Source organism: Ptiloglossa arizonensis, chromosome 4, assembly GCF_051014685.1.
Source record: "Ptiloglossa arizonensis isolate GNS036 chromosome 4, iyPtiAriz1_principal, whole genome shotgun sequence".
Taxonomy (NCBI): domain Eukaryota; kingdom Metazoa; phylum Arthropoda; class Insecta; order Hymenoptera; family Colletidae; genus Ptiloglossa; species Ptiloglossa arizonensis.
Window position 1 is genome coordinate 9,409,676 of NC_135051.1, and position 22,486 is coordinate 9,432,161.

The following is a 22,486-nucleotide window of genomic DNA, read 5'->3' on the forward strand; positions in this document are numbered from 1 at the left end:
GCGAGAGAGCGAGAGAGCGAGAGACCCGATTATAGGAGGGAGCGGAAGAAAGAGAGACAGCGACCAGCGCGAGTGCGCGGCGCGGCGGTTGCTGTCCAGCAACGGCTGACACAATGGGCATTGAAAACAGAAAATAAGCGGCATTGTTCGGCGCTTTTCAGAATCGATATTTGCGAATACGGCATGGACGCGTGTCGCGAGCGAGCGAGCGCGCGGCTCGGTGATTTAAAGCGGAGATTAAAAATAAAGGGGACACGCGTGCGTCGAGTTTCCGTCGATCCGGCGACGACGACGACCAGAGCCCGAGCCCGTGTCGAGCAGCCGCCTTTGTTGCAGCGCCGTGCAGTTGTTGCAGTACCGAAAGTAGCCGCCGTTTTCCGATAACCGGCCGCGTGAACCGAGAACAATCGCGACTCGTCGACCGTTTTCCTTCCACGTCCTAAGAGACTATCGGAGAAGTCCGGCTGGCCCCGCTTCTTACGCTCCACCGGAAATGCATACGCACTCGTTGCACCGTATTTTCGTCGATTACCGATTCAGCTCGATGTCCGTCCGTAGAGCGAAACAGGTTGATAAATATCTCGAGAGTTCTACGGTCCGCGACGATACGATCTTCCAATCCGATTTCTAGCCGGACTTGCGAATCTCTGGATACCGAGTGTCCCGTTGGTCACGATCGCCTCGAGTAAGTATCGGGAAAAGTTCTAGGATCTCTCGGTGCTCCGAATAATCGAGAACTCGTCGGTGTGCGAAAATTCAAGGTGAGAAACGAAAATATAACACGGAAGAATGCGAGCCGACTCCGCGTAGCCTCGATCGGCGAGCGCGTAACGAGGGAATTTTGAATTTTATCCGATCCGTGATCGCCTTGTTGGATCAAGGCGACGTTGGGATCGCAATAAACTACGCGCACGTTCACTCGGACGAGAATATTTATATCGCCGCGGCCCGATCGGTGCACGGGTTCGCACAATTTCCGATTCGCCGTAGATCGCTGCCACGTCGTCGAGAAAAAGGTGACCGTAATTTGCCATCGATCGTTCACTCCGCTGCATCGATCTCGATCGTCGCGGAAGATTTTCCTATGACCCGCGAGATGCCATTGTCTTTATCGCGCGGTGATCCAACGACTAATTTTCACAACGACGAGGTGCAACCTTTGCTTTCGAAAGCTCCGCGTTGTTGCGCAAACACGACGAACGAAAACTAAAGACGAATCGTAACGAGCTCGAAACGATCGATTCTGGATGGAATCGCGAGTCGCCGTTTGTCCCGCGATTTACCTCTCCTCTCGTACGCGAGGATATACAGGGTGGACTCGACGATTTTATTTTTCGACCACCGCGTTAAAGGTCCCCCGAAATCTCCCCGATGAAAGAAATCTTCACTGGTCCCCGAGTTAGGGAAAAAATCCCTCGATTGGCGCGATCGAGGTCGATCACCGGGTCCGAAAGATTCCTAGCCGACGCCAAGTAGGAAAGGGCGAAGATCTCGGTGCACGCTTACGTAGGGTTTGCGCGGGCACGTGCACGGGCTCGCGATTACGCGAAACCCTGTCCCGTAACTCCTCGCGAGATTATTTCTCCGGTTGGTCGGTCGTTGGAAACTTTTCGCGAACGATCGTCGAATTTCCCCCGGCCGATGATTAACTCCGATCGACGGTTCTCGCGGAGCGAATTAGAAAAGCCTCGAGTGTACTACGGAGCGTTCGGCGAGACGGAGAAAGAACGATCTCATCGGTGGGAAAGGGACGCGTAGAGAAGGAGAAAGAGAGAGACGTCTCGGTCGGAGTTACCACAGCGATCCAGCGACTTGATCGATCGGCACGATCGTCGTCCTTGAAGTGGTCGACGTCTCTCTCGGTGTACGCAGAGAGCCAGGCGGAGGAACGAACGAAAGGAAGAAACGAGCGAACGCTCGTCGCCGGAGAGAGAAGGCGAAAAACGACGCGAGAGATGGAAGAAGGCCCCTCTGCCCGGATACCGGCAACCTACGACAAACCGAGTTAGAAGTTTCTTTGTCGCGTTAGCATGGCGGCATTCGGCAGTGCACATGCCGCGTTCTAGGCAAGATGGCCGTCCCTCCTGTCGAAAGGGGGGGCGCAACGAGAGGAACCGTGGACAGGGGACGGTATGGGGGAAAGGGGGACGAATTCAGGCTGTTGGAGGCCGCCCGGTTCCAACTCGCATTAGAGAACACTCGAAGATTATTACTCGCGGCGAACCGGCCGCGTGATCCTCGGGCATCCGCATAATAAATCCCCCGTGATTTTCTAACGCTTCGAGAGTTCTCCTCCGCCCGCTACCCCGTAAACGAGAAATTCGTCGTTTCGAACGATCGAAACGAACATTTTCAAACGATCGCGGACCGATCCCCGTTCTTCCTCGGGGAACCATTTCGAAGTAAATCCAGCACCTCTTCGGTTAAGGAGAAATTGGTCAACGCTCGGAGAGTTCTGCCCACTGCTCGTTACCCGAATCGGTCGGTGAAAATTTCGGCCGCGTTTCCCGCGCGGTTTCCAGAGCCAACCCTCGAGGAATTCCCCCCGCCTAACGGGAAACGAAGTCGCGACGCGATTAATCGTCCCGCGTCCACGATGTTATAAATCTCTACCGCCAGTCCCGGAGCCGATTTCTTTCGAGGGAAAGGGGGAAAGCCATCGATCTCCGCTGGATCGAAGGCCGTACGGTCGATGTTCGGAACCAGGAACGAACCGCGACTTCCGCGACGACCTCGAGAGAGACGCTTTTCTATCCCCAGCCCTCTCGCGATCGCGAATCCCTACGCGGGGAGATCGCCGAACGCTAAATTCTACCACGAGTCTCTCCGCGGGCCTTTTTTTCCAGCGCTGCGCGTCGCCTTGGTGTTTTTTCGAACGCAGCGGGAAACATTTCACGGCAAAACAAGTTACATAAGTCGAGCGCGCGCACTTCCTAAAATTACCGGTTGCGTAACCAGGTGTCTAGCGAGTCGAATCGGAAAACGCGGGAAAATTCATTCGCGCACCGGGATACCCGAAAGGAGTCGACGTTACGAGCGAAACAGATACTGGTCTACCACCGTGGTGCTGCGAATATTCAAAGTACAAGTGCTCCAAATACTCCAGCGGTATTTACGAATTCAAACGTTGTCCGAGTTTAAAAAAAATGCTCGGTGAATCGCAAGGTACACCGAGTAAGAGGGTAAGAGGAATGCTCGCGAGTGGAAAAGGGCCCTGCGCGTGGAAGGATTTTTGTCCGTCTGGGTCGGGCGTTCCGACCACTGTGCGTCGCGGCGTCGAGCGACAAAATGGCAACGGTTGGACGGTTCAAAGATCGGCGCATCCGTTTAAATTGTTCGTCGAATCGAAGACTAGGTCGAGCGTCGAGACACGGTGTCACGAAGCGCCTCGAGAAATTTGCCCGCGCGGGGCTCCGTGAAGGGCATTTCGTAACGCGATTGCCGCGAAGATTGGCGCAGGTATAGAGAATCGGAGGACGATGGAAAATCTCAGACCGTTCCAAAGGTTGTTTTCTGCGGCTGGATACCTACTTTCGAGCCACGGGAGGGAAAAAAAAAACCAAGGGTGGCGTAACGAGTTACGCGGCTGTTTATGCCGTCCGAGCGACGCGATTATCCCCGTGGCATTGCCGATATTTTATTATCAATTGCGTCGCGAGTCGGGTCGCACCTTTTGTCCCGCGGAGCGGAGCGTTCGTCTTTCGAATCGAAGAAAGATATCGTTTCCAATTGTTCTTCTCATTTTCTCAATCCCGCGCACCCGAACGCTCGACGATTACCAACAATATCGACCACTCCGATACGGAATAAGATCCATTGGCTAAATTTTTCCCTTCGCGCGCATTTTCCACCGTGTCCAACAAAACCCCCTGGTGATACCTCGTTTTACAATGAAGAACTCTCGGTTCGGAGCGTACGAGAAGAAAAAAAAATCCAAAGCTGTATCGCAAGAAGAAGCGGTCGTTTAGAGTTATGAATTATCCATGCGGCGAATAGTAATTGTTTTTCGATTACGCAACGGTGCATCCGTGCGTCGGAAATCGAATCGCTGGATGGTTTATTCGCGCAATTATTCGTATCGATAAGAAAATCGCAGGAGGGTTCCATCGATGGTTTCTCTTCCCGGAATCGAATTCACGACTTCCTCGTTCCTTTTTTTCTTTCATCGAACGAAGCTCCAACGCGCGTACAGGCCGATAATGCGTCCGAATGGTCGAAGGTGCACGGCAGCCAGCGAGCGCACACGTCAGGAGCGGTTTGTGCCACTGACTGGCCAGTCTGTTTCTAGGACAGCCAGTTTTTCACGCGATTTTCGCGCGATACAACGCGCTCCGTGCCTAACCTATACCGAGGCCTGGCCTGGCCTAACCTTCTTTCTTGCTCGCGATGAAATTGCGATCGACGCTCGCGATAATGCGCCGCGCGGCAACCTGGCAGCCAGTTAGCCAGGCCTGCACCACGACCACGACCACGACCACGGCGACGACGACGAACGCGACGACGATTTTTCTCCTCCATCGAGCGGCGTGCTCCATCGGGTATCGGGCTGCCTCCCCTTCGAATCCTGCCCCGGCAGTTTACGTAATCCAAGGCTTTTACCAACGAATGACGAATCGTGGAAAAATCAACGCGCGTACGCGCGCATCCGCCTCGGCCTGGGACACTCTGCCCACTCGGACAGTGTAGCCTACGGAGCACTGGGGAGAGACGTTACGAAATCGAACCCTACGTTCTCTCCTTCAAGGGGAGCAACAATGACCTCCGAAGTAAACATCGTTGCGGAAGATCAGACTCGAGTCCCTCGAAGACGTCCGTCGTTAAAAATTATCCAGGGCTTCGAGTACCCTAGAAAGACCCGGTCGTCCCGAATCAAACCACCCCCGGTAACGACAGATACCAGAAGAGACAACATCCGTCCAGATTACCCTCGAAATCCTCCCTGAAAGTCAGCAGGCCTGGTTTTTCGACGTTTCGGTAAGAAAGTAGCCCTCGGAGGGCCCAATTTTCAATATCGATCCCTGGCTACCCTCCGTCGAGGTCGTTCCCTCTCGGCTGCAACGGATACGCGTCGGAAAGCTAATCCTCCGTGGTCCGTTCTCGTATCGCGAAGGCAGAGGTCTGTCGTCGCCATATAGAGTCAGCATCGGCCGAAAGAAGAGAGAAGAAACCGGCGATGCGTTTCGGTGCGTAGCGTCGCGTACCGGTCCGCGTTCGGATTGCAGTCGATCGCGCGAGTATATGGAAGCGGGGAGTCGCGCGTACTCGCGTACACAGCTAGTTGGCTGTAGGTATAAAACGGTGGGCGCGTGTGCGTCTTTCCGTGGTAAGGGTGAACACGAGCGCGCCTGGCCGCGTGCTCTCGCTCGTCGATACTCACGATCACGGAGCGGTGTGAGTGCGTGTGGACGGGCACCAGGAGCACGGGTATGTGGCACAAGGCCGACATTAGCATCTCTACCGGTATACCCCCTACCATTTCGCGTCGTCGTCACGGCACAACTCTATCCGCAGAAACCTGTATTCCGGTTATCTTGCTTTTGCGGGAGCGGAGAGAGACTGCCATGCGTCGCCATCGTGAGAAGGCAAAGGACCTCCTACTACGGCCGAACGCCGCGGAAACCGCTTCGAATGGATACGAGATCCTTCGAACGGGGGGATTTTTCGACGGAACCCTTTCGCGCGATAACGGGGCTATCTTCGTCGGTTATCTGCCGCGGCACGACCGCCGTGGGGAGGAGAATGTATTCTTTGTTCCACGTAGTTTTCGCGATTCGTTCCTGGGGCTCGCGTTATTATCCACGGAGAACGTTGAAACGTTCTCGGGATTTTCGCCATCCTTGCCCGCCTCTCCGTTCAAATCGTTTCGAACGCGCCTTCAACCCCTGGGCTTTCTCCGGTTCTCTTCTCTTTAAATACTCGATAAAACGCGACGCGACGCGACGCGACGCAACGCGAACCCCTGGAATCTAAAAAGGAGAAACCCAGAGGTCTTGCGTTAGCGCGCGATAACGCAAATTGCCCGAGTCCCGCGATCAACGATTAACATAATTGAATAAGCTCGAGATCGAAACTCGAAGGTGGATAAAATACGGCCGATTTGTTTATTCGAGAAATACCGCTTTCGGAGAGCGGAGGGAGCGTTTCTGGTTTAGGTGTTCGGAATGTTGGTAAGTTTGTGATTGTTTATCGGCGAAATACACTTTCAGAGTGGTCGATCTACTTGCGCGGAGGGAGCGTTTCTAGTTCAGGTGTTCGAAAAGTTGCTAAGTTCAGTCCGGTTGGATAGTTCGAGGGAATTTGTCGTTTCGAGGTCGCCCGTGTTTCTAGAAGCGTTCTTGGACGATGATTTTTACGACACCCGATAGCTACGCATCGAGTCGATAGTCATCGCCTACCGCCCACCCTCCTTCGACCGAGCACGATTGTTTCGAGCACCGAAACCTTCTTTCGAATCCAGAGAAATCGACTTCTCAAGTTCGCAAGAGATAACCCGCTAGAATCGCTAGATCCCGTTGTACTTAAATTTCCACACCGTGCGTAAAGTTGTTGGCTCCGATTGGAAAAGAACAATATCTGGGGCGTCTCGACTAAAAGGGACCGGCCTCAACGATTCGAAAATGTTCTCGTTCGGTACTCGAATAGCCCGTGCACAACGAGCCGAGCAATCGTGCACCATATGGTGTCTCGAGCACTTGACCCGTCTTCCATCGATTCCACAATTTTCTCCGTTCAATGTCCCATTGATAAGCTCCGATTACCGTATCGTTTAAAATGCAGAATGGTTCGAGCGAAGAAAATTCGAGGAACGTGGCCGTTAACGGAAATTTCGCGCGAACCGATCCGATAGTTTTGCAACGCACTGTTTATCCCAACCGTCCTATCGCGAAAGCCTTATCGCCGCGCGGATTGGTAGAGAGGACGCGTGTGACTTTCGGAGAAATTTCGCTCGCGCATTTCCAGGTCGTCGCCGCGAATCGACCATCCGACGATCGAATCGACTCTCGAATAGAAGGAATCCACGCGTCCGATAACTAATGGGACATCCAGTGACACCTTAACCTGGATGACCGGTGTCTACGTGCTGAAATCTCGCGCGAGCGAACCGCTCGCTCGCTGGATTAGCCGATGGACGCGAATTGGCGAGATTCTAGCGCGCGTTTCATTCTCGGTGAACCCGCTCCAGCCGAAGATCTCACCGGACCGTTGTGTTACTTCTCGGTTAAGGATTAACCCTGGACTGCTCTCCCGTTACACTGTACACTCTTTGTACAATTAAGACGTAACAGTTGAAAGTATCCAGAAGGAACGAAACTCGTGTTTGCAGCGTAACCAGAGGTCTAGAGAAATAGACGAGTGTCCGATATTATCCACCGTTACAATTTTAACTATGGAAAAGCGATACATTGCGAGTACCGGTTGTACGAGACACGAGAACGAAATCACGTCTTCGATGTCGATCGAAAGAAAAAGATTCCGAAAGAAGGATCTCGAGTAAACATCGGTCTAAATATTTCCTCCGGTAGCTCTTCCCTGTCGAGCGTTCTCCAAAGGTGCCGATCCACTCGACTTTTCGACGCGTCGAGAAATCGAACGACGACCCGAGACACCTGTTAAGCGTTCCGCGAAAGGAATCTCAACGATACGAAGAGTAGTCTCCAACGAGTAAACCAACGTTTCATTTATCCGGGTGCGGTCTAATTCGTTCGAATCTTGCTAAACTTATTTTTTCACGAGTAGTGGCACGATATTGCGAACTAAAGTTTGAAAATCCAAACGTACCGAATCGTTCCTTGTGAACGTTACTATCCGGACAATGAAAAACTAGAGCCTTTTACGCGTAACGTAAACGTCAATCGAGTCTGAAGTAACCCAATCGTCGCAAAGTGGACTTTAATTCTCGTTCGGAATATCGTTCCACTCGGTCTCCTTATTTTAACAACCGCGGCTATCTTACTGAGAAAGTTCGACGCAAATTCCTTCGTATGGGTTGTCCTATTCCAACGTGTCATAATCACGAATACACGCTATCTCTTGAGAAACGGAGAGTGATGTTCGACATCGTGTTTGTACACAAGGTGTTACGCGCGGTTGCGGCACGAGCACGGATATTCTTGAGCCATTTAAATTTTCTACTCGTGGCAGAAATCAAAGACAACGACCCTTACGATGCTACGCTTCGTATTGGAAAATTGCTACTTTATTTCCACTCCGTTCCTCCCCTTTCTCCGATTTGCTCCGTTTAATATTTGCATCTCTGTGCTCGTACCGGAAGATTTTCCTACGATTAACGGTAACATACGGTTTACTTTGCCAAAGAACCGAAAAGTGCAGAAATAAAAGAAGCGTTCTCAAACGGTAAAAAAATCGGGAAACCGTTCTAAATAGAAAAATTAGTCTGGAAAACCGGTCCGGTGTTCGAACGTTCCTATTCGAAACGAAACTCGGCGTCGCGCGATCTCGTGCCGCGCGGTCACGAATTTGCATACGATGTTTCTGAGATGGTACTTCCTAATAAGCGCGCATTACGCCGCGAAATTGTAGCAGTTACTCGGTCATCGGTCACCGTCCTTCCATACGCTAAGATTTTGATCCACGGAGATAGACGCGCGCGTCCGATAAGGAATCGAACTCGGTTCGACGACGAAAAAAGAATTTCGTTTAGATCAATTGTCGTGTCGAAAGCAGGGGGAGGGGAGGGTTGGTTTATCCGACGATCGGTTTCGATAAAGAGCGCGCGAACCGCGGGACAGAAGCTCTTTAAGGAATCTCGCATGCGTCACTGCGAAACGAGCATAATATCGGGCTGCGTTATCGTCGGATGCACTTTGGGCTCGCAATTCGGTGCCCCACTCGACGGTACAAAGAGTTCGTTTACCCCGTTTAGACGTGCGAGCGAGGCCAGCTGCTATCGGTCGATTCATGCGCGACATTCGACGGGAACCGACAGAGGACGTCGCGAAAACGACGAAGCGGGAGTGGGAAAGCCGAGGAGTGCGACGAGATAAAGCTGAATTTAAGGCGCGATCGGGGACCCTCTCGAGAACAAACAGAACTGCGACGTCTAGACGATCGTCGCAGATATACAGGGTGTTAATAAATATCGTGGACAACTTTCGCGGAATCGATTCCACGCGTCAAAACAATTAAAGAAATTCATCGCGCGCTCGCCGATAACGATACGCAACCTTACGAAACGCGAATCGAAGCTATCGCGCAACGACTCGTGTCTGTTTGCAAAGTGCAGCGCGTGGCGTGCCTTTCGAAAATCGCTCGAGGTACCTGGGGATCCCATTTTTCCACGTTGCTTTCGAGTTACTGGAAACGAGTGGACTTTTAGAGATTCGTAGCAGTCGCTGGTACTTTCGAGATTACGCACTGTAATAATATCTCCCCCAAAGTATTTCAATTCGAAGAATCGTAGAAATTTCTCGATACCGGACGAACTCTGATCGCGAACTCTAACAGTAACCGTCGCTGCGAGATCGGACACGGAACAATCCTCTCTATCTTCCATCTTCTCCCTCGAAGCGCGAACTCCCGGTATTTTGTCACACGACGATCTACGTCGTCGCGAGCAAAACTCCGATTTCCGACTTTAATACGTCGCGAATGTTTTTCAATCGAATTACACGTGCCGAGCTCTCCCGTAATCTTTGCGTTTCGCAATCGTTTTCGCTCCCCCGCGTACCTCCACCGCGCGTTCTTTCATTATCGCCCAGGCCGTAGTTGAAAAAGAGCCGGAGACTGCGCGAAATTTCCCAACGTGTCCCGAAACACGACCACGGGAGTCATTTTTCCAAAGTTCTCAGAAACAACGGAGACGAGGAAACGCGTGGGAGGCCATCCAGCAACAGCCTGTACAAGAAAACCAGTTTCTCCTTTTAATACGTATGCGCGTTTACCGCGAAAAAAGGGGGTTTCGAGTGCGTCCCGCGCGTTCTCCCATTAGCATCCTCGCACCAGCTGATCGTCACGGTGCATCAACGATTTCTTTTCCAAGAAAACCACCAAGAGCAGGTGAACGTCTGGTGAATTCGAGAAGGAGAACGCTTCGATCGATATTTGTTTCGTCCGTGCGCATTTGAAATTAGTCTAAATCCGGGAGGAATTTTTTCGGAACCGCGAGAACGGCCAAGTGCGTCCTTTGGTGTTGCTTTAAGAGAATAAATAAATAAATGAATAAATTCCGCATACATAGTCTAAATTTGCACATCTTGGAGGTTGAAAGGATACGGTGCTAATGCGCGCTTTATTTTCGCGATCGGCAACCACCGGCGTTAATTGTTCTCCCCGACGAATAAATAATTTTCCCGCGGGTTTAAATTCGTTTCGATCGTCCGAGTTGTCCCCGGTTGGGGTTTATCGAGTTTAAAAAGTGCCACGATATCGGGCCCAAGTCGACATGGTTATTTAAAACCTTGAATACAAACATGAAGTCGGCTATAGATTTACGCCGCGCGAGCGTAACCAGACCGAGAGTCGTGAGAATCGAGCCGTATACTTGGCATACGTCACGGAATAGGTTGTCCAAGTTCGTAACGCGGTGAAACGTAAAAACTTGCCTCGAATAACGTTGCGAACAGACAACACGGACGAAACGGTCGGGGAATTATTTTCCTCCTCTCTCGAGGGATCTACCTCTCGTCGATCGCGTAGAAAAAGAAAGCGAAGAACAAAGTCTGAGCGAGTCCCGAATTAATTTAAACGGCAAGTACGAGTCAAAGTTGACCACCGCGAGTATCGTCAGCGGGAGGGAGTCAGACGAGCGTAGGTGGATGGGCTCGCGATCGTGGATGCAGATCGGTCGATGGATTCGATCGATACGATGCGTGCGTGTGCATCTCCTCCAGCGTGCTCGAAGAAGGCGAAAGCGAGCGAATCGAGCCGCGTACGTCATCGGCGCGTTTCGATTTATCAGGACGGTGGACCGTTTCGACGTCGAGTGACGTTATCATCGCCGAAATAGCGCATCGATAAGGTCGTCTCTCGGACGCGCGGCCAATGACGCGCAGACCGCCTGTTCGCGATAGAATTCCATTAATCTGGCTTACGACGATCCGTCGGGATGCGTCGGCTGTCTGGGACGCCAGCGGGGGCGTCTTTATTCGCGGTTTAATTAATTCGCGCGCACGCGGGCCACGACGAAATATAATACAATCTTATCGAGCGACGGACACGTGAGTACCTCTTCGCTGCTAGCTGATAACGGACCGTATTTTGGCGGGTCTGGCGGGCCGACGGATACCGATAAAGGCCTATCCTCCACGATTTCGGGAAATGCAACGAGACAAACACCGACGCGAGCCGCGAAAATCTTCCGCGGAACCGTGAACCTTATCGTGCCATCGACTTCTCATTTCAACGATCTAATTACTCTTACTGGGTTTACGAATTGTTTCTCCCCTCCCGAAGCAACTCGAGCGCGGTAGTTATTCGGAGCGAGCTTCCTTCTCGGCACGTTATCGATACGCTTATTGAAAGCGAATCTAAAATCGTTAGAAACTCGTGGAACAACTCGAAGAAATATTCCTCCGATCGAATCTATCGAATCGAAATATTAACGACGTCCCGTTGAAAAAGTTGCACAAACTGTAAGAAAGTACGAAACAGTTTCCACCCCTCTTTTACGAAAAATGCAGGGTATCGTGATACTTGGCGACGGGGGTGTATATCGCTTTTAAACGAGTCGGGTTACGTGTAAAGAAGTCGTGCACGTTGATACAGTCATTGGCCAGAATGGTTGTTCCGGTAATCGGTTGATGGCTTAAAGTATCGCGAAGGTCTGGGAAGCAAGCCTCTCGTTCGACGTACGTTGAAATTAACGAGTTTCGTTGCATCTAGGTTGGATATTGTTAACGAGAAACACCAGCGAGTGTCTCTGTCGTTGAACGAGTAAATTTCGAATATTTTAATCCTCTTCGCAGACACGGAAATACCCCGACCGATGGTGAGATACAAATTGGAGACGCGGAATAATTTGTGTAACAACAACACCATCGAGAGACTCGAGAGGAAACACCCGCGAGAGCTAATAACTAGAGATCCCTATTTCGCGTGTATTTAACGCACGTGTACTTCGGTACGTGTAATTTTAAGTGCACCCGTGTACTATTTCGCGTACTGATATTTAAATACACGTGTAGTGTTCCACGTGTATTTAGCTACACGTGTATCAACGTACCTGTATTTTAATTCGCGTCGTTTTCGGAACATGGAACGCTATTAACAATTTGCGAAAGGAAAATGCCGATTGTGCAATACTCTCAGGTCGTGGACAAGGAAATTAAAAACCAGTCCGTTCGGTGCATTTAGAGTTTCGAATTTTCCGATCCCCGTTTCCCATTGGATTTTCTTTTTTTTCATCCTGTAGAGATAAAGTAAACAGCTTGAACCCTGTGTAAAGACTCGACGTAGCATCTACGCAACTATCTACACAGTGACCGACGTATCGATTCCAATAAATCGCTCCAAGTATCTATCCACACTCGTTGAATTTTTGTTCTCGATTCGTTTCCTATCGGGTTATTTATTTTTCAAAGACGCGACCGAGAAACGATAGTAGAAGTGAAATTTTGGTCGGTCGGAAAGGTCGATCGAAGAATCTGGCACGGTAACTGTACCGAGGCGTTTGTTTTCGTAGATGTCGATGACACGAGAAACTACGAATCGCCTTTTATTCCCGAGGTGTTTACGCGCGTGCGTGTAAGTCCCCGCCAAAATAACGACGTTATCGAGGAAACGGTCGAAAACAAACAACCGAATTTACTATCTACCGTACGTGGCTGCAGCCGCCAGACAGATAATACGAAGCACGCGATTCGAAGAAAAATCGACACATGCACGGGTCCCGGAGATTGGGGATCTCTGGGTCGACGCGATACGGAAATCGATGTTACGACATCGCACGATAATGCAACGATTCAACCGAGTACCGAATATGGGTCTGAGAAGACCCAGTGGAACCGATCACTTTTTTTCGCAATAAAGAAAAATTAGAAATAAAAGAATATTAGGAAGTTTCCTTGGACGGTTCGAAGCATCGTTATTTCGAAAGGACCCAAAAACAGTCTCTCCCGTACCAGAGATAATGGTCACCAGAGCTTTGTACCGTTCTCGCGACTCTCCCCCCGAACAAATAAAATCTTTGTTCCCCCGAGACGGGTCCCCTCAGACCCATCCAGACGCGAACCCTCCCCTGCCAATCCCAACTGAAATCGTCCTCGCTCCCACCCAAATTCTCGAATTTTGTTTTCGTCGGGCTTTGTCATCGCTGGTTGCAAAACTAGGCGTAAATTTATCGCTGTTTACGGTCTGATCGGTAGCCGCGTTCAACGTGCAGTTGCGTTAGTCGTTGAACAGGTTGCGCGCGGAGGAAAAAGAACGAAAAAGGAAGAAAAAAGCCGAAAAAAAAGCCGCACATAGAAACGATTACAGAAACTACCAACCATGAAACCAGGCATCGACTGGAAAGAAAAAAAAAGCTCGTAAACACGATCCTAGACGACGCTTACAACGTGTTTAACCGCGGTTTCTAGGTTCGATTAGGATGTTAACGAGCCGGTGATCGAAACTTTCGCCGTACGATCGATTAAATCGTCGAATCCGGTGTATTCGTTGCAGAGGGAACGGGCTTCGTCGTTCGCTCGACGGAGCTGGAGGTGGAGATTTGGACCACCCTGTAGCGGAGGAGTGAGGTAGGTTAGTGAATCGACGGGTGTTATCTGGATGCACGGAACGTGCAGACGGCCAGTACGGAACAACATGTCCGAGTCAGCGAAACAGAGACACTTTAAGCAAAGCCGGCGAATCAGCCTCGCGGCCGGCACTTAAAGCGCGCTTTCCACGCACGAGGTGCAGTTTCGTCGCGGTGCACGCGATACGGGAGTTCAACGACGCTGGGCTCCGCGCAGGCCCTAAACGGCCCATTTTCGTCCCGGCTAAGCCAGAAAAGTGTGTTCGCCGCGCGTGTGCGTGAGCGTGGAACGTTAAGATCGCGAAAACGTGTGCCGCGCGTCTAGACGCTGACAATCGAGCCAACTACGCGCAACTACGGTTTACCACGAATCCAAATATTCCCGTGGATTCTCAATGCGCGGTTGCGCGGTTGCGCACGGGCGCGAGTGCCTTTTTTTTCGACGCAGACATCTATCAAGGAAACTTACGTAACACCCAACTCGGTGAATCCTTCGATATCGAGCTCGGTGAAAATTATCGTGCGTCAGATAACCCTTTTTACCAGCTAGTTTCTTATCGTTTGTCGAATGGTACTTAAAGTGCGATACCAATCGGAAGTGCAGTTTCTCTATTGTGCGCGAGAGCCGTGAATTCCTTGGAAGGGGGACCTTCGCTCCGTAGGGGAGCGGAGAATTTTCGTTCGCGACAATTAGAGACGTTCGTTCGACGAGAGCACGATTTTCGGAGGAGTGAATAACCCGTAACAATTGGTTTGCCCGCGCGAGTGCAACCGATAAACCGTTATCCGACGCATAAATCAACCTTTGCATCGAAAACACCGAGTTCCGTGAATTGGAGCAACGAAAACAAGTCGCGGCCGGGGGATCTCCGGAAGACGTGGCTCCGAACGGGAGGAGGATTTACCAATTATTTTTTCTAGTGGATACTTTTTCGGTTGTTTCTTTCCCTTCTTTCCCTTCTTTACCTTGGAAGGGAAAATAACTCGCGAATACCTTTGGTTGCGATCGAGGGAAAAGAATTTCACGCGCATCGGGACGCGTTCTGTTTTGGCCGACGATCGACCAGAAGTTCGCAGCTGTGTACACAACGAGGAGACCCGGTGAGTACTTACTTTACTGCAACTTTCCTATTGCATCGAGGAAATTTTACGCCAGAGACGGGAGCAACCTTCGAAACGCGCTCGAGTTCGGGACAAAGGCTCGTTTTTCGCCCCCCAAAACGGACTCGATGGACAAAATGGTCGCTCGTTGCTCGGAGAAACGCCCGGTAGACCCGTAGGAATTGTTTCGTTGGCTTTTTAATCGTTTTTAATCGTTTCGATTAGAGCGTGTTTCGCGTTCTTCGGGGGGATACGATAGAGCAGAGGTTCTCAAAGCATGGCTAGCGGTAAATATTAATACACGAGAACAGTTTAACGGAGTACGACGAAATTCTCTTTTGGAGAACACTTTTGGATGGGTTAAATATCAAACGCTAAGATTAATTTAAGAGAATGGAACCTTTACGGTAAACTCACGTATTTGGGTGGCATACGATTTCAAACGGTAATGCGTATTATGTCGATTCATCGTCCTCTCGGTAGAAGACAATTTTGTCGCCGATACGAACTTCGCGGCTTCGAATCCTCGATCGTTCCTTTCGATACCTCCAACGTGGGCTACGAACAAACAAAAAGAATAGAAATTTACCTTCCGTCGCTAATTAGCGTACCGGAACGTTACGAGTCGCTTTGAAAAGAAATTGTACTCCATCGATTCTAGGCTCGGGAGAAAAGAGGCTTAAAATGTTCGGTAGCGTGTATCCCACCAGGTGGGGAGAGTGGCGCGTAAAATTGTCGCGGCGTCGTCGAAATTCGGTTTCGCGCGAGGAGATTCGAGGGACACGTTCGTGGCCGCTTATTATCGGAGCCGTGCGGTCGTATTGACTCACCTGACTGTCGCGAGTGAGTCAGACCCGGCTCCAGATTGTCGTTCGAAATTGCGCGGCCGAACACGCCGCACCGCGAGCATATTTTTTCGTTCGTCCCGATGCGTTTTGCGCGAGCTCGGATCGGGACCGATTCCGCTCGCGTCGCCACGCATTGGGATAGGTCGTACGCGCGTTCGGCGGGACAGAGGGCGCTTTGTTCCGCGAGTGCCTCGAGCGCGTAATCACCGCACCGGACCCGCTCTTCCACGTTCCTGCCATACGCGCGTTACGCGTCCCTCCTGACGAATCGTCCCTCCGACAAAAAAAAAACACGTCCTACGATCGCAATCCCGAGCATCGGTTCTCCCCTGTTCCGCCTTCAACCAACCGAGAGCTTTTAAACATTTTCGAATTCCCGATCCTCCGCGGTTTCAACGTGGATTTCGCTCCACGATCACGATTATTCGTTTCACGTTTCTTAAACGATCCAGAGAAATCACTTTTGTCGGCTACTTCCAGGTAATCAAAGGTTCTCTTGCCCCGGTCGAGGAAAGTCTTGGAAAACTTTGTCTCCACTTTCCACGGAATTACCGTTACCCTCGTCACCTTTGTACTTGTTCGATCTCGGTGCCGATTCGCTGGAAAACACCTCGAATTACTACTTACGGATCGACGATAAACAAGGTTCGACTTATTCCTAAAGTTAATTACGAATCAAGAGGAAAAGTAACGTTTGGATGGGACAACGTAGAGAGATCGTGTCGTGTATATTCGAAGCTTGTCCGGGCCTAATCTCGGAGAGTACCTTGCGGAGGAAAACCGTGATTCCGTTCCGCGCGGTATTACCGTTATTCTCCGGTGGCCGCCACGGAAAGCCACGATCCAGGATCGGAGAACCTCGCGGACCCCCGATGCGCCTATTAACGCTCCTAACCGAGTCCTCGCGCGTGCTCCTCGGCATCGATAGGTGGTTACTCGCGCGACGAATCGCGCGAAAATAACGCGCGTACCGCGATCCCACGGTCGCGAGCGAGTCGAGAGGGCCACGATTCGTGAATCGGCCGGTAGCTCGTACAATACCGCGAATACACAGACTCGGGGCCATTGAAAGGCAGCGAGGCAAACGGGAGAAGAAGAGGGTGAAGCTAAAAAGGATAAAAAGAGGTGTGGTGGGGGGAGAGAAAATGAGGAACGGTGAGGGAAGCGGGAGAGAGAGCGAGAGAGAGAGAGAGAGAAAGAGAGAAAGAGAGAAAGAGAGAAAGCGCGGACGGAGCGCGAACGCGAACACGAACGCGAAACGAGAGTGAGAGCACTCGGGTGCAGCCGTATTTTCGGGTGACCGTGGCCCTGCCCTCGGGACTGGGATCGTTTGTGTGCCACTCGGTGCATTCTACCGGCGCACACGCGCGCACCTCGAGCGAACGGGCCGGGCGCGGGCGCGGGCGCGGGCACGGGCGCGTCAGCGAGCGAGCGCGCGTGTGCGTGAGACCGCGATGCACCAGCGCGCACACCGGTGCAATTTATATTTGGCTGGAGGGCGGAGTAGGTTCGTCGGGTTCGAGGGCGCGCTCGCGCGCATACACTCGCGTACTGCGTACCGGGGGTTTTTGCATGCGCGCAGAGACCGTGGAGAGGAGAGGAGAAGCGGTGCGGGGGCCTCGGCGGTTTCGTCGGTTTTATTATTCGGCACTGCGCGCCGAGTTAACCCAGGTCAGTGTGATAAAAAAGCTACACGTTCGCTGTACGCATCCGAGCGAGAGGAAGGAGAAAGAAATTTATACGGAAAGAGAGAGAGAGTCACAGGAAGGAAGTCGAGGAGAGAAACAGAGATTCGGGGAGTCAGGGAGTCAGGGAGTCACGGAGAGAGAAATAAAGGGAATCAAGGACTTACGGAAAAGAATAGAGAAAGATTCGCGCGCGGCACATCCGGAATCGGATCGGCCGGTTTCGAGCGCTGTTCCGGTGTATTTTTTCTCCCGGATCGTTTAGGCGCGCCGTGACGGGGCGATCGATGGTCGAAACGCCGGTTTCTCGAAAAACCGGGAGCGAGGAACGCGGGGCCACCGTGGAGGCTGAAAAGCCGGTGGAAAGAGCGGCCGAGAGGGAAAGAAAGCCCCGGGGGGCAGGGGAGGAGGGCGGGCGTGCGCCAGAGAGCGATTCAGGGGTGTAGGAAGAGAGGGGGACGGAAGGACCGTGGCAGAGGTGGGTCGGTAGTTTCGCCAGTTAGCCGGGTTTAAAACAGCTGCCAAATTTCCCTCTCGACCGGGAGAGAGCGAGAGTGACCCATCGAGAGCGAGTGTGTTCCACATCGCGTTTCGCGGCGATACAAGCCGACGCGCGGCGCAGCCGGCTGCACTTGCACACGCACGTGCACGTGCACATGCACACTCGCCTCGGCTCCCCCCTCCCCGGCTGCCCCGGCGTCCTACTCCTCCGTGGTGCTTCCACCACGGATGCAACGCGCGTATGCAAACGGTCGAGCCATTTGCGCGCATCCATGCGCGCGCTCCTACATGCACGTTACGCGTACCAGACCGAACACCGATGTTCCCCGGCTCTGTGTTCGTCTATTTACCCGTGTTTGTGCGCGTCGTCTGCCGTTGCAGCGCGCGCGCGCGCGCGCGCCCACGAACACACACGGGGAAGCACGTGGCAAGTTTCGAACGCGTACTCGAACGTACGTGTACGTGTACGTACGTACGTACGTGTAGACGCGAGTGTCGGTGGATGCAACCCGAATACGGACGCTTTTGCAGCGAGGCGTCTCCGTGTCTGCATGCATATCGGATGCATCCAATGCACGGGGACTCGAGACCAGACTACGATAACCAGAAGACGCTCTCCTCGGGATCAATGAAATCTTCTGTGAGCTGTTTCCTCCCTATGGATCGGAGACGTAAAATTCCGGAACACTTGTCACGGTTGAGAAGAAAAGACGGGACACTGGACGTCCGGAGAATGCTTCTAGGAGCGGAGGGTTCTTTCCTAGAGGTTGACGGACAAATTCCGGAACACTTTTTCGACTATACCGGAACGGAGAAATCGAAGCTACGACACTGGAATCACGGGGGGTAAAATTCCAGAATGCTTGTACCGTGTTGCGATGGAAAAATGGAAACTGGGACACCAAACGCGAGCATTCTCCTCTCTGCGAGTTGGACGTAAAGGGAGCAACGGTAAAGTGTGCTTTACAGTCCGATGCGTACCGCGTTTGGACTGATTTCGATCGGGAGGACCTCGCGTGGACCTTGCTCGTGGACTGGATCTCCGGTTCAGTCCCTCCGAAAATGCTCGAGATTCTCCCCGAACCGAACCACCCTCGTTCAAAGATCTCCGAACCGTCTCCCTCTCCGTGAAAACGGAGACTCGATATCTCCCGGAAGATCGTCCTCCCCTCGACGCGGTCCGATCTCCGAGGCGTTATCGCAGCCGTCTCGGAGGTTCGGTGATTTTTTCGCGCGGAAGTTGAGAGCCGCTGAGCGAGACCGATAGAGGCGGAGGGAACTCCGAAACGCGCGGGCCACTCTCAGTTTCTGGGACTAGAGCAACAAGTAGTAACCGCGTTTATATCGACGCCGCTGGCTACGCGGTGGATGCACAGTAGGTATTAGTATATATGTAGGCGCATACATAACGTGGCCCGAATATATAGGTCGGGTGCAACGCGGCGGTGGCGGCGGTGGTGGTGGCGGTGGCGGTGGTGGCGGCGACGGTGGTGGCGGCGGCAGCTGACGCAGCGGCGGCGGCGGCGGCGGCGGCGGCGGCGGCAGCCAGCAGCCAGCAGCCAGCAGCAGCCAGCAGCCGGTTTAAAGCGCAGTCGGTTACCCCCGAAATTTTCCACGTCGTACACGGTGGGGGGAGTCCGTTGACTAGCACGTAGCCATCCCCCAAAATACATGGAACGGTGCGGCGGTATGTACCGCCCCGTCTACCGGAACCGTATATGCACCCCCTTATGTACAAGCTACAGACTGTCGATCGTCCAATGTCACAGCAACAGTTTGCCGCCGCGCGTGAAAAACGTGGCGAAACACACATTTTTCCGATCGTTCGTCGCCGACTCGAATCTGCCCCCGACGATAACGCCACGGATCGTTACGTTTTACATGTTCCGCATTATCATCGCGGAGCAACGTCGCTCGTGCGTGCACACGCGCGGCCGGATCACAGGACGAACCGGATTACGAAATTTCCGTTATCGAAAATGTTTAACGGAATTATCGTACGGGCCGATTACCATGGCTCGATCGCGACAAAGAGAACCGTACGCTAAAATCGACCTGGGAGAGCCAAGTAGCACGTTTCCGACTGGTCAAAGCTAAAATCAGGTTTATGTTATATTGGATTTACGGGGGATTAAGCGCGCCGAAGGCCACGTCCCTGTGCCCTCGATGATTTTCGGGAAATTAGCCGTTAATAACGACGAAACGCGGTTAACCGTGTCTTTTGCCGCGGCGATTAATCGCGTTATTCGATCGAGCGTCGATACGAAACGAAATCCGCGGGACGATAAAACGGTATCGATCCTGGCCGACGTTTCGAAGAAGCGCGACCGAAAATTATTTCGAGTACCCCCGCACACAACTCCGAGGGGTCGTTGACTCCGTTTGTACCTGTGCCAAGAGCAAACCGCGCGGTATGTAGATGCGAGTTGGTACATACGGGTACATATGTACGCGCGGCTCGTTTCCCGCGCAACAAGTAGGTATCGCCAAAATATGGCCAGACGAGGCCAGCTTCCCGCCGTGGGAAGAGCTCCTCGCGTATTCCGGGAGTGTCGGAGCAACGTCCCCGAAAATCGCCAGAGGAGGAAAGAATTTTCGACGATCGCGCGGGAAACGCCGCTCGAGCGGAAAATTCACTTAATTCCCGGACTCGCGAGAGAGCGGTGCTGCATCGAGGAAGTTTCACGAGCCGCATGGAATCCCTGGCGCCGCGCCAACTGATGCGATCTCGCTGTCTCGAGATTCGGGGTTATCGATTCACGGTCTTGGCAACCTTAATTTTCCCTACACGCTCGGGGGATCGAAAAATTGGCCAACTCCGGGGAGGATTCACGGTCGTTGCGCGTACAGGGCAACGAGAAAGCTTCTGTTTTCGAACTTTTGAAATAAGGGTCGACGATCCTGCGCGAACCTCGACACCTGGACCCGCTTCGGTGGATTTAAAAACAGTGGAACACCAAAACTAGGAAACTCGAAACTTGGATCCATCGCGATGCGATCTCTTCCGATATTTACAAAATTAGAATCGATGCAATCCCCGATGGGCGTCTACGCGTTCGATCGTCGACAACTCGAATCTAATCGAACGGAGAACAAAGTTCTCCAGTGTCTGGATAATAAACTACCACGATTGAATCTTTGGTGTCTCCTTACGGCGTCAACTTTGCTCCGAAACTCGCGAGAAAGTGAAATCGAGAGTAAGAAAAGTCCCATGGTAGATAAATTACTATGCTCGGATCTTTGAGCTCGCGTATCGAATTTTTCGGCCACCCCCACAATTATGGCCGACCCAACCACGGGACGGCGTCGTCGTAACGACGAATCGAAACGATTCGGAGCCCATTTTAACAGCGTTTGTACGCAGCCAGAGCGACCGTGCTCGCCTGCTGCATTCAAATCGTTTGGAAGATCGTGAGACCGAGGGCGGTGCATGGAAAGCGTCGAATCCTAGCCACGATTTGCAAGGAATGCGAGAGGAAAGGTTCGCCATAATTTCTCGGAAGATGCAAGGGCCGGAGATTCGTTCTGTAGAAAGTTTGCTTCTCCGCGAGAAACTCGTAGCTATCGTCGAATCGAGGATTACCGATCGTCCAAGTTGCTCGCAAGAAAAAGGTTCCAAGATCTCTGAAAACTATTCTCCTCGAGGTTGTTCCAAGATTTTTCGCTCTTGGCTACGTCCGGGGGTTGGAATTGAATTAGCTTCGGTCAGCTGTGATTTCAGGTGGTCCAGAGGTGCTCGAAAAATTTCGAAAACTAAAACGCGACCGCCTATTCTTTCGTCCGAGATTCTGGTCACTTTCCAGCCAATTTTCCTCGAGAGTTTTCGGGGTAACGTTAACCCGGGTCGACCGATAACTTCCGAGAGTGTAAAAGTTCGGGATTGTCCGAAGAGAACTCGGGTCGCTTTCGACTCGATTCTCCTAGATGCGTTTCAGGGTGACGTTAACCTCGGTCAACGTCCAAAGCATCGCGACTCGCTGTCCCCGCGTCTCGACGTCGGAGAAAGCCGACGACTCGCTCGCGATCGTCCATGCTATCCGCGCAAAGTACCGCGGCGCGCAAGTACTTACGCAACAGCAATTACAGTGGCTGCGATACTTACGAGTAAACGGTCGGTTCGTTACCGGTGTTTATGCACGCGTTACTCCGTGTCAGCGTACCTTGCACTTACGATCGCGCGACGACCAACCAGTAACCCTTTTGCCCCGTCCCAGATAACACCGGTGAACGCGGGTTCCCGTGTCTACCGGCGGTCGCGACGCCGTTTACACTGACGTCGCATCCGAAGCGATGCCATCGAAAGACCCGTCCCGTTGCCCCTATCGTGTCCCAACATCTCGATCGTGTGCGGGAAAAATCGAAATTAATTTCGACGATACCGTTTCATCGCCCGATAAAAGTAATCGCGTAATCCGCGTAATCGATGGTACACAATTATCGCGAAAATTAATTCGCGCGGATCCGTCGACCCGGAAACTCGTGCTCGCGGGACCAAAGTTAATGGAGGAGGGGAGGTACCCTGCAAACGATTCGCTCGGATTGTAACGCGAAAGCGAATCGCGCGCGGTTCTAATTGAATTAATACGCGTTGTAATCGCGAGCGGGCGAGCGGGCGGGCGAGCGGGCGAGCGCACGGTGTGTGTTTCTTTTTATCGAGC

General features: G+C 52.3%; 1 protein-coding gene across 1 annotated transcript in view; it reads right to left on the reverse strand.

Moving 5' to 3' along the window:
- LOC143146410 (uncharacterized) overlaps positions 1–22,070 on the reverse strand; it is a 148,509-nt gene extending 126,439 nt beyond the window's left edge. Inside the window, exons 1-2 of the mRNA XM_076310690.1 lie at positions 21,931–22,070; positions 15,212–15,352 (exon numbers count right to left, since the gene is read on the reverse strand). Of these exons, the coding sequence (XP_076166805.1) occupies positions 15,212–15,226 (15 nt within the window). The 5' untranslated portion in view covers positions 15,227–15,352; positions 21,931–22,070. The remainder of the gene's footprint in view (positions 1–15,211; positions 15,353–21,930) is intronic.
- Between the last annotated feature and the right edge of the window lie 416 nt (positions 22,071–22,486).